Source organism: Thunnus maccoyii, chromosome 3 (genome assembly GCF_910596095.1).
Source record: "Thunnus maccoyii chromosome 3, fThuMac1.1, whole genome shotgun sequence".
Lineage (NCBI taxonomy): Eukaryota > Metazoa > Chordata > Actinopteri > Scombriformes > Scombridae > Thunnus > Thunnus maccoyii.
Window position 1 is genome coordinate 31154770 of NC_056535.1, and position 16698 is coordinate 31171467.

General features: G+C 39.5%; 1 protein-coding gene across 2 annotated transcripts in view; it reads left to right on the forward strand.

Moving 5' to 3' along the window:
- Positions 1–16698, forward strand: part of rims4 (regulating synaptic membrane exocytosis 4) — a 52757-nt gene that overhangs the window by 16140 nt on the left and 19919 nt on the right. For both annotated transcript variants that reach the window (XM_042406785.1, XM_042406786.1), the window contains one exon: positions 16212–16356. In XM_042406785.1, the coding sequence (XP_042262719.1) occupies positions 16212–16356 (145 nt within the window). The remainder of the gene's footprint in view (positions 1–16211; positions 16357–16698) is intronic.

Here is a 16698-nt window from a genome sequence, read left to right on the forward strand (position 1 = left end):
TTCCTCTCTTTTTTTTTTGCAGGGTTGCTAAATAAGCGAATGTGAAGATGTACATTACATCTAATTCTATTTCCTGTGTCATTTCTTAATGTGATTATTGTGCATTAACACTTTTAATAGAGTTATCTCTAATGACACCTGCATGCTGCAAATAACATTTCCCTTATACAGCAGTTTTAATTAAATGAATTTGAGGACATGCAGTACAGAATCGCAGTAAAGTAAAGGTGTGTTTATGATGAGCCATAAAGCTGTACTCACTGAGGTGAGAGGTGAGCAGTTAAAGAGGCACTTTTCTTCATATGCAGCACTTTATAACTTACTGCTGCCTCATCTGGTCATTACACGGCAAGATTCTGTTTGTTGCTCTATGAGCATCAAAGAGCGTGAGATCTGCCGTCGTTACTTTATTTAAAGATACACTTCCTGGTTGTGGTGTTGTTTGTAACTGTGTCTCCAAATTTACTTCTAGCTCAATGCTCACATTTGAAATTTCCAAACAGTTCAGAGGTTAGTTTAAGTGATCGTAGGTCTCTGCATGTATAACTGAAAAGATTGAGCCCAAAACTGATCTTATGAAATTTAGAGAAAAAAAAAACTTAAATTCATTGCCAATATCAGGATTTTACTTTATTTGTTTTTTGTTTTTTTTGCAAAAGTGATACTTCAACTTCTACAGCTACCTTGAGGATATAAAAGGTTTTACTTTCATATCATGTTAATCATTTTGTCATTTTAAACCAACATCCTTTATATCTCTTTTACATTGCAAGAATTTTCCAATTTTCAATCTCAGATAGGACTCAAATACACAAAATGACTTGTTAAAATGGAGATTTTTGGTACAGAAGGAAAAAAGACGATGCTACAAACTTAACATCGATGCATTTAACAAAAATACGCAACGTAATTTCTTCTAAAAGTAACTTTTTATTTAGGAAAAACAAACTCAGTACTATTCTTACTGTGCAGTCTGGTTTTTATTTGTTATTTGCACCTTGTGACATTCAGATTCCAGGTGTCAACCTGTTAATAAGTGTTTCTGATTCTGATGTTGGCTGTAATTTCAATACGAGCCATCCTTAATCGGACTGTGTTCTACATCTCAAATGGTGGAGGAACCATTTTAGAGGGACTCTATTTAGTGGAGACACCTTATCCAACCTCCCTCTGAGTGCTTTATACACTCTGACGGCCCAACAGCTGGTACGGTTAAAACTTTTATTGTATTAGATGACATGTCGCATTGCTCTGCTGTGATTCTCGATAATTCACCGTGCGCTCCACAAAAAAAAGTGTTCCGACTTTGAAAAGAGCTTCGGTGATGGTTACTTGCTTGTAAAAAAAAGAAAATGTGCTTGTTAGAGTCAAGTCTAGAAGTTTTGTTTTATGCAAAATACTGGACATTGTTGGAATAGTTTATTTTAGCTTCTTTTATTTCCAATTTAACACTTTTTTAATTGTATTTTAATGTCTTTTTACATTGGCTTGTGTTGCTTTTGTATTCCGTCTTGATGCCTTTTGTGCTTTATGTAAAGCACTTTGAATTGCCTTGTTGAAATGTTCTATACAAATAAATTTGCCTTGCCTTGACTAATACTCTGGAGAAAGTGTCCTTACAAATAACCTTTAGTGTCAATATGAAACCATTTTCTTTAATTTGTACTTGGCTTCAGCAGCTCTCTTGGAGCCACTTTTTTAATTTCATCAAGTCTTTGTTATAGTCGAGTCTTTGGAGTAGTCTTTTCATTTCCAAATGTCCTTGCTCAGGCATTTTCCTCATTTTAAAAGTTCTTGTTGGAGCCTCTTCTTCTACTCTGGACCAGTTATTCCTCCCTGCTGCCCTGCGGTCTCAATACAGACCTTGGCGGGAACAAATCACCACAGTGCCAGCTATAATAGAGGATAGAGGACTCTGCCGTGTGTGTGTGTGTGAGTGAGAGAGAGTGACTGAGTGCTAACACAAGTGCTTTGTGTGTGTGTGTGTGTGTGTGTGTGTGTGTGGGTGTGTGTTCTTGGTCAAAGATCCAGCCAAAATCATGTTAAATTTATTTCATTGGAAGCACCACCAGAATTGGTCCACCTTAAAGTGATTTATTCTCTCTGCAGCAACACAGCAAAACTGTCCAGTCATCATTACCAAGTGGAAAAGGAAGAGTAAAGACACAGAAGCTAAATGATTGGCTTTTGCATTTAAATAAATGGATTTCATATTTTCAGTGGTAGTGTTTTGGGCAGGTATGTACAGTACAGTACAGTATGTCACCTTGGCTAAGTCTCTGAAACTCTCGGGAGATACAATAGAGAGATACAGTCATTGTAAAGATGTATCTGTTGAGCTGATTTACAAAACGTATCAAGTATTTGTCTGATAGGACAATTCTTCAATGTATCTGGACTTTAAAGTACAAGTCTGATACATGTTTAGCACAACTTTGCATGAAAACTGAAGGAAACCGTCAGTGTAGCTTGATCAGCAGCTCCATACCAGGTTCAGGTGGGATCTACTGCATTACTTTGTTATAAACTACCTCTTTAAGACTGCAGTGGAGGAACATACTTCATTTTATGGAGTCCCGTCTGTCTCACAATGAAGATAAATATCAGTGTTACAATTCTCTAGAAAATAGTTTATAAGTTTGTCATATAGCTTCAGCGACACAGGAGTTGATATTTGGAAGAGCAGAAATATGTCATCTTTCTCTTTTCCTCCCTTTTATTATCGCAATTTATCGATGCTGTCAGCCTCTCATTTTATCTCTTTCTATCTTTATCTCTTCTTCCTCTCTCTCTCTCTCGTTCCTGTCACTTACACTCAGTCTCATTCTTTTTAATTCTGACTCCTTTTGTCTCTTGACAGATTTTTTTCTCGGGAGTCCCTCCCTCTCCTTCTCCCTTTTCTCTCTATCTGTTGGTCTTCGTCTCATTTAGTGTATAACCATCTTTTTTTTTAAAAAAACGTAGCAGAGTTTGTACTACAAACACAGATAAAATACATTTTAAATAAGACCATAATCTCCTGGTAGCCTGGCACCAACCAGACCAATTAGCAAATGTGAATTAGTCTGGAACCTCTCAGTTCATTTTCGATTTCTAAATGTTATCAACAAGCGCAGACCAAAATGCCTCTGGACACAATTTGATAGACCTACAACCAATCAGAACAACAAAAACATAGCGCTGAGCGATGGGAATGTAAACAGACTACTAGACAAATGCTGTCAGAAGTACGGCAAATACAAATTTCTTATCATCAAAAGCTTTAAGTGCAGTTGTTTGTTCTTCTTTTAGAGAAAATATACCGTCCAGTTCGTCTAATACTGTCGCGACAGCGGATTCAACAGAGCGCTCTAGCCATCTGGTTGTTTGCGAAAATGCCTCAACAGTGCTCCTCATTCGTCAGTCATCATATCAAACCCACCCTATTTAAGATAAACTGTTGTGATTGGCCCGTCCCAGGCCAGGCGGGTGGAAATCTGTCTGAACGGGAAGGGGGGCCAGACGCATCTGCCAGGGCAAATAAAACATGAGCTCACAGATTAGTCTGGTTCCCAAGCTAATCTCCTGGTGTATTCAAATCAAACCGGCATGAAGCATCTATTTTTATGGAAATGATATGCGCTGGAGATATTTAAGTAAATAATGGATAAACATCCTGACGTCAGTGTCCTCATATCCTTCCACTGAGCACTGAACAGCTTACATCCCCAAGGAGGTTTCAGGGATGGAAGGAGCTGGCTGACTGAGGCTCAGCCAATGATCTTACAGCATTACAAAGTCAATCATGGCTCTCAAACAGTGGTTACCTTCAGGGTTCAGGGTCAGAATCAGATTTATATGTTTATGCATACAAGGAATATGACTCTGGTTTCTAGTGGCTCAAGAACAATATTCAGCAAGCATACAACCAAACAAAACAAGGACAATAAAGCTGAACAAATATAAGCAAACATAATATAACTACACAAACAAGTAGGCGAAATAATAGATACATGTAAAACTGTTTCTGTAAACTGGGGTACTATAGTGCAAGGTTGGGTGTTTGTGCAAAGAGTGTTTGAATAAATATTGAATGGGTTAGTGTGATAAGTTATATACATACAGTGAGTGGTTTCACTGTATGTACAGTAAGGTTTGCACATGGTCTATGTACAGTACATACAGCCTTCTCACATTTATATGAACAGTGGTGGATAATACAGTCTGTACATATTATGATTTGTAGTAATCTTCAGTAGTCTTCAGTTAGGACGTCACTATGTTCAGTGACGTGGATCATTAACATTTACAAGTCCTCTATGGGCTTCCATAAAAGTGCCGTGTGTGTGTGCGCGTATGTGTCTTAACTACAGCAGTTCAACCTCAGTGCAGCAGGTTAAAAGGTCACTAACGAACCAATGATAAATGAAGACTTTTATGATAGAAATGTCTCATCAATACACAGGTTTAAGCAGAGTATTGGCAACTGCAGGCCTGATCAATAACTCTCCCACAGGTCACTAGGACACTCCATTTACCCTGAATGGAAACGATGGAAAACATCAACTCCAATTTGCCTGGGAAATTTTCCTTAGCAGGAAGGATGAAACAGTGATCATGTGACGGCAATCCATACATGCACAAATACACACAAACAGCTTTTACATACGTCACACTGACGTGTTATATGACCTGTGGGATAATGTAGACTTTTTGCTCTTGTTATTGTTCAAGATTTAACTTCTGGATTCTGTCACTCGCTAATTATTTTGATAATTAAACTGCTTTTAAAGAGGCATTATTTTTAACTAATTGTTAAGTCATTGATCAACAACCATATTATCATCGTTATTTTTTCTCTGGGACTGGTAACATCTTTCTTTTTTGCTCCTTAAAGTCCAACTGGAAATAAATTGCCTTGTTTTGTCTACGACAGTATACATATATACTCTGTTAATCACTGGGATGAAACATGAAAATGGAAAACAGAAAAAATCAGAAACCAAAATGGAGAAATTTATATTTCAAATTACATTATTTGGCTTAAATACCTTTCTGCCGTCCACTTACATAGCTGAAGTCTTTATTTTGATACAGCAAATCAAATCTTGAATGAAGTGATAACGTGGCGTTCAATCATAGTCAGAGCAGAAAGTCACACTAAGCCTGACAGCATCCTGCTACACAAGAGCCCCAGACTCTGAACAACAACCCACATTAGCTTTCCAGCTAAAGTCTCCTTCTTATCTAAATTAAGTTAGATAAGTTGTAGGTTAGATAACCCCAAATGCCTGGCCTGGGCATTCAGGGTTTAAATCCTGAATACTTTTTTCCCAGCCCTGAACATTTTTTTTTGTGTGTGTTTGTTTATTTTTGTTTTTTTCCCTTCCAAGCACTTGGCCACATCTGGTCTGGTGTCACCCCCAGCGCCTGCTGCTGTCACTATCACCCCTCCCTCGCCTAGTGAGCGATGTGCAAAGTTGACAGGTAGGGACAGGACACACCAGGGACAGCAAAACAATGGATGTATAAAAGTTTTCCCTCAAAAACACAAAAGCAGCGCTCTCTGGAGAGCTTCAGCAGCCTGATGGACCCACTGGGCCAGCAAAACCAGGTTAGCAGGTGGTGCCACTGCTAGCTTAGCTCAGGAATGTTAGTATACGACGACCAGAGAGCTGCAGAGGAGAGGAGAGGAGACTAGAAGAGGAGGGGAGAGGAGAGGATAGGACAGACTTGGAGGAGAGACGAGAGGATGAGAGGAGAGGAGAGGTGAGGTGAGGTGAAAAGAGGTGAGGAGAGGGACAGACCTGGAGAGGAGAAAGGTTAATTTGTCAAAATCACCCTCGCCCCTACGCTGGCTGAGACAAAAAAAGAGCATTTCTAAGATTTTCTTTTTTCTTCATTCAAATACAAAACTTTTAACAATACATTTATAAAAAAAACATGTTATTTTTGACTGCAAAGAAAGATGATTAAATGTGATTTCAGTTGGACTTTAGGTCTAAAAGAGTTTTCAGGCTCTGAAAATGGCATTTAGTATTGCCATAAATCTCTCCACTGCAAACTAATGAAATTCTCTCAGCCATAATTCAGACACTATAACAGTTACAGAGACTTTTGGTGCTAAAACCTGAATCTGACTTTTTTGCATTGGGCATACATGTTCTGGACCAGTGGTGAATGGTCCAGGATTGAGGTAATAAGATGTGCCTGAATCAAAAAGCTTAGTTCATGCTCTCTGTGTGGTTTGATGGGCTGCCAATTTGCCATCTCCATTTCAGCATCAAGCATAAACCGGTTCTTAAACTTCTTTCTGTATCCATCTATCTTGATGTGTACTTGAGAAAGGCTTTCTCTCTGCCGACTGCCCAGGTGTTCAAAAATAGCATACTGTACTCAGCAAAACCCCTCATTTGGAGAAAGGTTAAAAATTGCTTATCTACCGATAAAGTAATTAGCTCTAACTCTGTCTTCCGGCCCGCGAGGTTCTGCCTTGCCTGCCGTTTGTGGTGCCAAGAGGTAGCTTCTCATTCATCTCCAGCGTTAGTCATCGCTCGTCATCGGCTGTAGCACCTCCAAGGGAAAGTCATTTTTCAAATAAATGCAACTCTTTCAGTGTCTCCCAGGATCCTCTTTCTCCCATATCTCGCTCTGACAAGCACCTTATGCCAGATTTTCTCTCTTTCTGTAATGAATGGGCTGATGGTGACAGAGCAATTTCACTCACTGGATATTGCAGTACATCCATTTTATTTTATTTAACCATTTATTCATCCGTGGAGATTCCTCCCGAGAAAAATGACAGCATAGGTCGTAAATTAATTTGCCGAAAACGACCTCTAGTGATGTTCGAGCGATAGACGCCATCTAGTGGCCGTAGTAATTATGAGCTGGAGAAGTGATGCAGTTCAGATGACGCCTACGTGACGTGACAAATTTGGATGTATGGCTAGATAGATAGATGGCAAAAAGCGGATTTAGCTGCAGGACACTGATGTTTGCTTCCCGTTTCTACGATTGCCATGGTGTTTACTGTTGCCATGACGATGAAAGTTGCCTAACTTTAAGGAAGTAGTGACTTTAACCCACACCACATTTCAAGTGATCATTGTTTTTGTGACTGAACCTAACCAGACCTTAACCACAGCATTGCCACATCATCAAACATGATTATTTTATAACAGTGATTTGTAAGGGTTTTGGAAAGCACACACACAAATGTGGCAGATTAGAAAGAGCTCCTATGGGTCGTTCTGGAGTGCCTGGTACAATCGACCTATGCGGTGGTTTAATTATGAGGACGTGTTGGGAGGTTTGGATGTGCAGCATGGCCTGGCCTGGACCTTTTCCCAGCACCACTCTCTTTCATTTTCACCCAGGAATAGAATAAAGAAAAAGTTTCAGCCAATGATGATAAGGAATGGAGTGATGACTTGGCTGCTTGGAGAAATGACAGATAAATAATGTTCAAAAAGTGTCTGCAGAACTAATAGATATGGTAGAATCAGGGCAAATGCAAGCAGGAGGTCTCTCACAGTGGATATAATGTGTACACTACTGTTCAGGAAGAGGAACTTCTACAAAGAGTTCTGTATCTCTGCCCCAGAAGCATTTTTAGATGTCTACGTATTTTCCCAAAGAGTTGGGGTGCGAAATTAGGCCAAGCTAAAATGTATCATGATGTTTTATCTTTTTCTTTTTTTTCCCAATGTCACCCAGAGGAGGAGATGTACCCTGACTGTCTTCGTTAGCTTTTGTGACAAATTCAGCGTAGCGTAACAATAAGATGGGTGGGCGAAGGGATACGTCACAAGCTCTCAGCACAGCACAGGAGGCACTTAGAGCTTCAGATATGTGTGAAGTTGAGAGTTTCGAATGTTTATAAAGGGTTTAAAAAGAAAAAGGCATCCTGAAGAGAGAGCAGGGAGTCTGTACAATGCTCCAGTTCACCGAATAGTCTGGCACCAACACCGACTAGGCTAGGAGCTGTTTGATTCCCACTATGTACCACCCCATTGTGTTATATTTGCAGTTCTGTAAGGAGGTTTGGATAAAATCCTGCACCAAATGGCGTCTGGTGGAGAGGTTGCTGTTTAAATATGTAGAGATTTGGAATAAATATAGAAATGCCAATGTTTTAACTCTCCACATCCTTAAGAAAGAAAACATGGAGATATAGAGCACAGCTGTGAGATTCAGCTTCACTTCATGACTCTTTCTCTTCCCTCCTTTTTCTCCTCTCAGCTAGTCTGACTCAGGGAGGATGTTATTTAACTATCTCCAGTGTGCAAAATACATCTTGGACCCTCTAATTTACAGCTTGGACCCCTTGAACATCTCAAATCCAAATTTTAGGGGGGTCAAAAAACTAGCCAGATTTTTTTTTCTATTTATCTCCATTTTTATGTAATTGTTTTTAAAATAACACCTTAAAAAATATACTTTAACCAAAACATTAAAAGCATTTAAATGTAATTAGAGTGTAATTGCAATAAATTTGTAAACTACCACACATGTCATTCAAAGAGCTCATGTTCCTTATGAAGATGCAAGAGTTAAACGGCACTGATGTTGGCAACATCCACGAATCTGACAAAGCTTGTGCAGAGATAATTGAGCACGTTGCTCACGAGATGCTGTGCAAATTTGTTGACAATGTTAAAAAGACTGAGCCTCTGTTAAACATCTCAGTTGATGAAAGCACTGTTCACAGCCATCCCTGTATGATCATTTATGTACATTGTGATGTAACAGGTGAGGGTGATGTTGATAATGTGTTCCTTGACATGGCGTAACTGAGAGAAGCACGTCCTCATATCAAAACAACAGAATAGGTCTATTTCCAGTGACTCCCAAAACGATATAGATGAGTGTTTTCAGCGCCCTCTATAGGACGGATGGAGACCAGATTACATTGGACCTGCTCTCCAGAACGATCCATAGGGCTGTAAGATGTCACTTCAAAACTGTTACAAAGGAGTACAGCATAGTACAGCATACAACATACAGTCAATCAAGATAAAAACATTATGCTAGTGCAGCTTCCATGTAGCTTCCATGTAGACTGAAAATGACTTCATTGGGATGGATTTCACTTGCTATAATAATGTTTTACGGTGTGAAAATGCTGTGGTTAAGGTCTGATTAGGTTTAGGCACAAAAACCACTAAATTAGGGTTAAGGAAAGATGATGGTTTGGGTTAAAATGATCACTTGAAATGTGGTTTATACTTAAGCTAGCATTAGCAGCGGCTGGTAAGTTTACATGTCAACATTAGCATTTTGTTTATTTAAGTTTGCTAAATGATAGTGCTAGCTATTACTGTAGCTAAGAGTTGGTTTGTGTTAACTGCTTGAGCTCGAACTCTCATAAAGCTCCAACTTAGATAGTTTTGGAGTAGAGACCAGAGTTAAAAACAAGATACATAACTGTGTCACAATAGCCAGAATTTTATTTTACTGTTCATTTACACTGAATGGATTTGCACATCACAAGCTTTAACAGGTGTTTATCTAGTCTAGTTTTTAGACATTTAGCAAATTTGAATATTGCAAATGACATTTATGGCATGGATGCTGGAAAATATTAACTCTTCATGGTATGTTTCTGTAAAAGCCTTTATATGTTTTTTGAGTCATTTAGGCCACACGGTATGACCCACCTGCAGTCTCCCCGTCTGTCAGTCAGTGTGTTGGTCAGATAAGTTGGCTGAATGGGGAGCAGCTATTTTTATATCTGCTCTGCTTTCATTAATATCTCTCTGCTGGGAGACAAACTAATGAGTCCTGGCTCTCTGATTGCTACATCACAATTTTTGTGCGTCACATCAGACACTTTTTGTGCTACATCACAGTGGGTGCTCCATATCACACGCTGTGAACTACATTCACCACAAACGCAGTAGGCTATTTTGGAGTGGGATTTGAATTTTCTTCTTTTTTCTTTAGAGATACAGTACACAGATGTATTGGGAGAGATGCACTTGCTCATATTTAAGCACATCAGATTTAAGATATTTAAAAGAAAGTGGTGTTCACCTTTTAACAGCATTCCTAAGGGAATTAAATTATTTGTTGTGGATGTTTGACTTTTCGTTTGACCTTTACAGGACACTGAGAGGAGCGACTGGCATGGGTGTGGTGAAAGAAAGGGGAGAAATAATATTGACAGAGTGGACACATGCAGACTTTGCAATTCCTCAGTGTGCAGATGCATTTAGCTACCAGATTTCATACGACTGGATCAGACATAAGATCCCGAACATCTGGAAACAAATAAACAACAACAGCTGGTCACAAAGGGAAAAGCGGTCGGGCTCGGGTTTCCAAGCAGATGCTAGCTATCTGAACATCTGTCTCCTTATAGCCGTAAACATTCATGTTTTAGGGTCATTCATTACCTGTAGTTGGTCTGGATTACTCACTATGAAAGCAACACATAGACTGGATCAGTTTTCAAGAGGATTTTCTACAAACACATTGTTATAAACAACGTTATGTCATTAGAATATCTGACTAATAACAATGCTATGCTTACAAAGAAAGAAGTTGTTTCCCTGCTTGGTCAATCAGAGATTTGTTGGCAGGATTAAGAACCTCTTGAGCTTCCAAGTTACATCAATGCCTGAATGACACATCTCTTGAATCAACATACAGTCAATCAAGATAAAAACATTATGTTAGTGCAGCTTCCATGTAGACTGATGAATGACTTCAGTGGGATGGATGTCACTTGCTACTGATTGGTTTGGGCAAAACAAACAAAATAAATAATCAAGTAACACGAACACGATATCAGACTGAATGAATGAAGTGAAACGAAATGGAAATTCATTTTGATTATCAAGCTTGGGACTTGAATATTTGCAGTGTCCTCACCTGAATGTCTCATTCAATTGTGAGAGTAAAAAAACATCACAGGATTGCAGAACTTTAATTATTTCTAATTGACGGTTTGCTAATTGATGCACCAATCTGTGAATGCAGTTTTAATCTCTGCTTTACTTAATGAGCTAAACTGTTGCTGTTCAACCATTTGGCTGTTAGAGTCTTCTTAGCTGTGTCCCGAAACAGCACATGTACAGTCTGTTTTTCTGTTATAATGTCGGATGTCTATGTTAAACAAGGTCAAAGTTCCAAAAGTTGGGATGAACATATGTAAAAATGCTCATTGCAAGTCACAAACCAGAGCTTCAGCCTGCTCTGAATCTGACATAGTGGCCAAACGGTGTAATTACAACTTTCAGGTCCGTCACGTGATCCCAAAAATTTTTCTCGCACACAATCATTGGAAAAAGAGCAGCTGTGAAATACATTTTTTGAGTGTCAAAACTCCCTCAAAATGATTTGTTTTCAGATCAGAATTTGATCCATTTGTTCCAATAACATTTGGAAAGTCTAGAAAAGCTGCGCTATTAAATTATTTCATCCCCATTCAAGTGAGCAGAAGTCTCTAGATGCTCTATGGGCCTAAAAATGCAGAAGCACGAGCAACATCCAGGAAGTTTCTTTCCAGCTAGAGGATGATTTTTTGGCTTCATTCGCCACTGAGCAACTTTCACAGGAAGTGAGTTTGGTATCCAGTTCTCCTTAATACATCTGTGCTTTGTTTACATAGCTAATGTGTGCAGAGGTGCTTCCAGAAACTGTCAATCAATCAGAACAAAGTGGGCTCATCATGAGTGGGGCCTTTAGGACACAGGAGCTAAAATGGTCTGTTTCAGACAGAGGCTGAACTGAGGGGTTGCATAAATAGCCAGCATAAGATTTTTTTTTTTTTTAACTGTAAATCATGCAAAGATATTCCATTAGAGCCCAAAAGGTTGTTGAAATACAATAACCTAAACAGATGTGTCAGTCTCATTCAGGCATGGATCTAACTTGGTGGCTCTCTAGCTATAGAAGAGGGATGCTAAGTCCCAAAAATGTATGTTTTCTGACATTTTTGGGGATGGGATTTACCGACTGGCAGAGTGACTAACACTAGATGCTGACTGAAAAAGAGAAAGCATCGCCGGCTTATGTTAATGTGGAAAGTGTGCGAGACAAAGAGAATCAGTGTAGAAATGTTGTCAATAAGAAAAACCGTCAATCTTCTAAATTTTAATCTTTTATCCTGATTGCCTTGCAAGATTGCCTTTCACTCTGCTCCAGATAAAGCATTTTGAATTGGATTGAACTGAACTGAGATAATATCCCATCAGCACCATGAAAGGGTGGCCGCGAGGCAGAGTGGTTGATGTGTCTCCAGCCATTACACACCTGCTGTATTAGTTATGTAACTCTACTCCACCTCGACACACCACCAGTGACAAGAAGCGACAGGAGGTTACGCACACACACACACACACACTCACACACTCACAAGCTAATGTAGGAAATAACATCCCTCTGTGTTAAAAGGCTCTCAGAGCAGCCTCACCGCTCAGGTTCCAACGTGGTCTCCATAGTAACGGCATCCATGTCCATGGCAACCGTATCTGTGTCAGCACTGCTGGTGACACAATGTCCTTTTCCCATGACGGTGAGACAGACAGACAGTGAGAGACAACACATAGACGGTTTCTGTAGAATAGAGGACATTTTTATACAAGCATGCGTTCACACACAAGTGCACATAAGAGCACACAGCTACATGAACAAACAACTTTTCCTGCACACACAAACACATAATTTCAGTGGTGGTAGTTCAGGAATTGTGCATTTCTTGCTATGCATTTAAAAGTATTTTATAATCAGAAAACTACTCTATAGATAGAATAGAACTTTTGGAGCAATCTTAATTTTACTGAATCTTACTGATTATGTTTTAAGTAACATTTTAATCAGTTTAATTTGTCTAAACGTCTTCTTTTTTTCATTTCAGTTGTATATAAAGCCTTGTGAGTTGCATTTTCTGTGTGAAAGATACCATACAAAAATGGATTCTTTGTTTACTGTTAAGTAGACTCTGCCCAGCATCGAGGCACTCACTGTTGCCCCCTCTGGATTCAAACAGTCAACGGTGTTAATGTTTCCGTCACTGTCTGTAGCTGATCTTCTGTTTTTAAAGAAACTTGTCTGAGTGTTGGTGTAGTAATTGTACAGACTTTGAAAGTAGCACACTGTCTCCAGACTGTGAAGCGTGTCATTCTGTTAATAGCTGTAATAAATCCTACAGCCACAGGTGGCCAATAGTGAGTACTTTAATGCCGTAGACACCGACTCAGGCACTTTCTACCACTTTCACGTACGTCATGTAGTAAACAAATAAGATTTTTTTGAGTTTGAGTGGCTTTTATGTTCATCAACTCATCAGAAAAAATGTTTAACAAGAAGTTGGTGATTTCATTGGGACCTTTCAGGATGACTGATTCAACGCTAGTTAAGATTAGCATGACTTTTGACTTTTCTTACCACAAAAGTGCACATTGGCTGCAGGGCGTAGCATAAATCGTAAATCCAGATGCAGAGCAAGATTAGGATTAGGAAGTTTATTTTACAACTCCAAACATTTGTATGTAGCTGCTCAGGTTGCTTACCAGGTCACAAAAGCATTGAAAGTGCTTTCTGACCCAATTTGTGTTGTTTTTCAGTCTGTAAGTTTAAACTTATGCCACTGTAGAACTCATTGTAAATCACTCTGACAGCATCAGGTAAATGCTTAAAACAAAAACTAATTGCACGTGCATACTACATACTCATGAGTAAGTATGTGCATGACATTGGAGTTATGACTGTGCAGTCAAGTGGAAATAATTGCGACTGAATATTGGTGCCAACAGACCAGGTGACCATACATGACCTGGCTCGGGCCCATAATGGGCTGCTTGGTTCAGAGACTAAAGATGTGAATTCATTTCGATTGAGAATCAGTTCCAGTTACCAGCACTTGCTGGTAACTTTCCTCCCAGCTTTTAGATGATTTTGGCCCCTGGAAGTCTGGAGTATCATTCATTACAAGTATGGCTTGAGTCAATTTAGGCTATTTGTGGCCCAAGCCATTTGGGCTAACTGAGTCATGCTCAATTGAAATATGAATGTTTCACTTTGTTGCAAACTCAAGACTGCCAGCAACTTTATATTAAATGATGATTTCTCTCTTAAACAGTTTAAGCCTTGATATTTTCCTGTAGCTGCAGTGGAGTTTAATGGGACAAAACGTTTGAGAGACAGAAAACAATATTTGTGAAGGTCAGGTTTTGGCGACAGTCCCTCACAATCAAAGGTCAAGGGCTTCTTTCTTGTGCCATCATTTTGCACCAATGTTCAACAATGATAGAGGAAATAAATCCGTTTGAAAGCTCAGAGACCAATTTCTTGAAACCCCAGTCGCCATAGACAGGACTGCAAAGCTGCAAGACATGTTGGGATTTCATTGAGGGCAATTAGGGACTTATCCCAGGGGAGTCTCTGTGCCCTAGTGGTCTAAGGTCCATGTTGATTCCACCTGGACCATTCCATGTCCTTTCACCCATTGACATTACCCTCTCTTGTCTGTCACCACTGTCAAACAAACAGTCATCTTCTAAAAAAAACCAAAACAAAAACAACAATTATGAACAATCTACAAAGCTGATGACTTTTATATGTCCGTATGTTCACACAACTCTTCTCCTAGTATATGTAGGTTACCACAGGCAGCACTTGAAGATGCAGGCTGAGGGAATGTAGGTTTAATGAAACAAAACAAAACATCACTTTGCCTGGAGAACACTGAGCATCTTAGAAGATTCACAATTTATTTTCTCCCACAGAAATATATTTGTAGGTCTTTAATTCAGTTGAGTATAACTTCACTCACCGACTGAATTACGGTTTTCCCGACTGCTGTTCTGGGCCGAGCGGCGTCGACGTATGACTACGCTGCTGTGACTAACACATGAGATAAGTGATCATATGGAACCAGTCAGGGAGCAGAAGCTGTAACCCAAATCTGCCAACATCCCGTCCCACATGTACGAGATAGAAATAGCACCGTTCTAGGTCGCTCTTAATAACTGCAGAACTAACTTCATGACACTGTGCTATTGTGTGTGCTCCAGGCTTCCTAAAACATTTTTCTTCCATTAAGATGATTGAAACTCTCTGTGGAGAAAGAAAGAGTGTGACATTGTCTGGATTTGATCAGTGGCTGTAACACAAATGCTTCCGGGGGATGGTCGGGCTGATATGTGTATTTTATTTAATTGATTTTACCTTCAATCCACTTATATGATGAATTTAAGCATTTATTCAGTCAAAAAAAACCATATTAAAACACTGTAAGACCTCCTCTGAAAAGGCTGTGCAAAAATAACTTCACATGGTCTCATTTCTGTTTCAGACACGTGTGTGTGTGCGCGTGTGTTCCTGTGTGTGTCCTCGCTATTAAAAGGAAAACAACTTTCCTGTCCTGTCCTAAAAACAAGGTCAAAGACCTCCGGAGCGTTTCCTTATAAACTCAACCTCCATCAACACACGCACACACACACACACACACACAAACACAGGACACCTTGCAGCCAGAGAAAGGTCCCATAAAATCTGCCGTGCATCGATTTTGTGGTCTATTTTGCAACAAGATGTATTTCTCTGCTCTGAGGAGGAATCGAGTGCTTTTGTCCTTGGCCTTGTAAAGTAATTTCTCATCACTGTGGTTGTCCTTCTTCTGACACTGATGGGGTCACAGACGGACAAACACATAAACACCTACAGTTTAGACGCACAAGTGTGGGGATTGTTTTCAAATTTTCACTAAAAAAAAGTCATAGTTTTTAATTTTTAGATCTGTTTGATTGTTACGATAAGGTTAAAGATTGATGGAAAAACAAATGTGAAAATTAAGATGGAAATCAGATTCCATTTACAGAGCAAACATTCACTCATTTAATCATCATATATGGTATTTAGCTTTTCCTTTTCCCTTCCTTTTTGCATATCCTGAGCTGTCCTTAACACTAGAGGACCCATTTTTACTGTAGAATGTAACGAAGCGTGTCCTGAGGTAGCAGGAAATGTGTGATTTTGATGTGTTGGAACATACTGTTAAAATGGAAAGAGTGGAAATCAATTCATAACTACTTCTTTAAAACAAATCTGAAAACAATAATCCTAACGCAATAACAGCAGCACTACTATATTTAAGTGGAGGCCAGTTTTCTTTCAGGATATTTCACTGGCTCAAGGTCCTGTACTTTGCTGGATGGATCAAAATCTATTTTCTCATGTTTACAGCAGCTGAATTTAGAATTTATTTGTGCTTATGTCTGCAGTGGATACAGAGGGCAGGAAGTTGAAGGGAGGCATCCAGAGGAGCACAGAGACGGGTCTGGCTGTAGAGATGCCCAGTCGGACCATCCGCCAGGCCAGCCACGAGTCCATAGAAGACAGCATGAACAGCTACGGCTCTGAGGGCAAGTGAGTAACAACCTGTTCATCAACATGAAAACCCAGATTCTGGGCTGGATCCAACACATTCTTATGTTTTCATGAAATTTTTTTGTAATCAAACACATTTTGGGTTCAGTTTGGGTGGATGCACAGACACATGTTTATGAATGTTTTTTTATGCCACCGTGCTAGCGACAGCCGTGGCTGAGGGCATTATGTCCATCCATCCGTCTGTGAGTCTGTCCATACCATTCTCATGAATGCAATATCCCAGGAACGCCTTGAGGGAATTTCTTCAAAAGTAGCACAAACGTCCACTCGGACTCAAGGATGAACTGATTAGATCTTGGTGGTCAAAGGTCAAAGGTT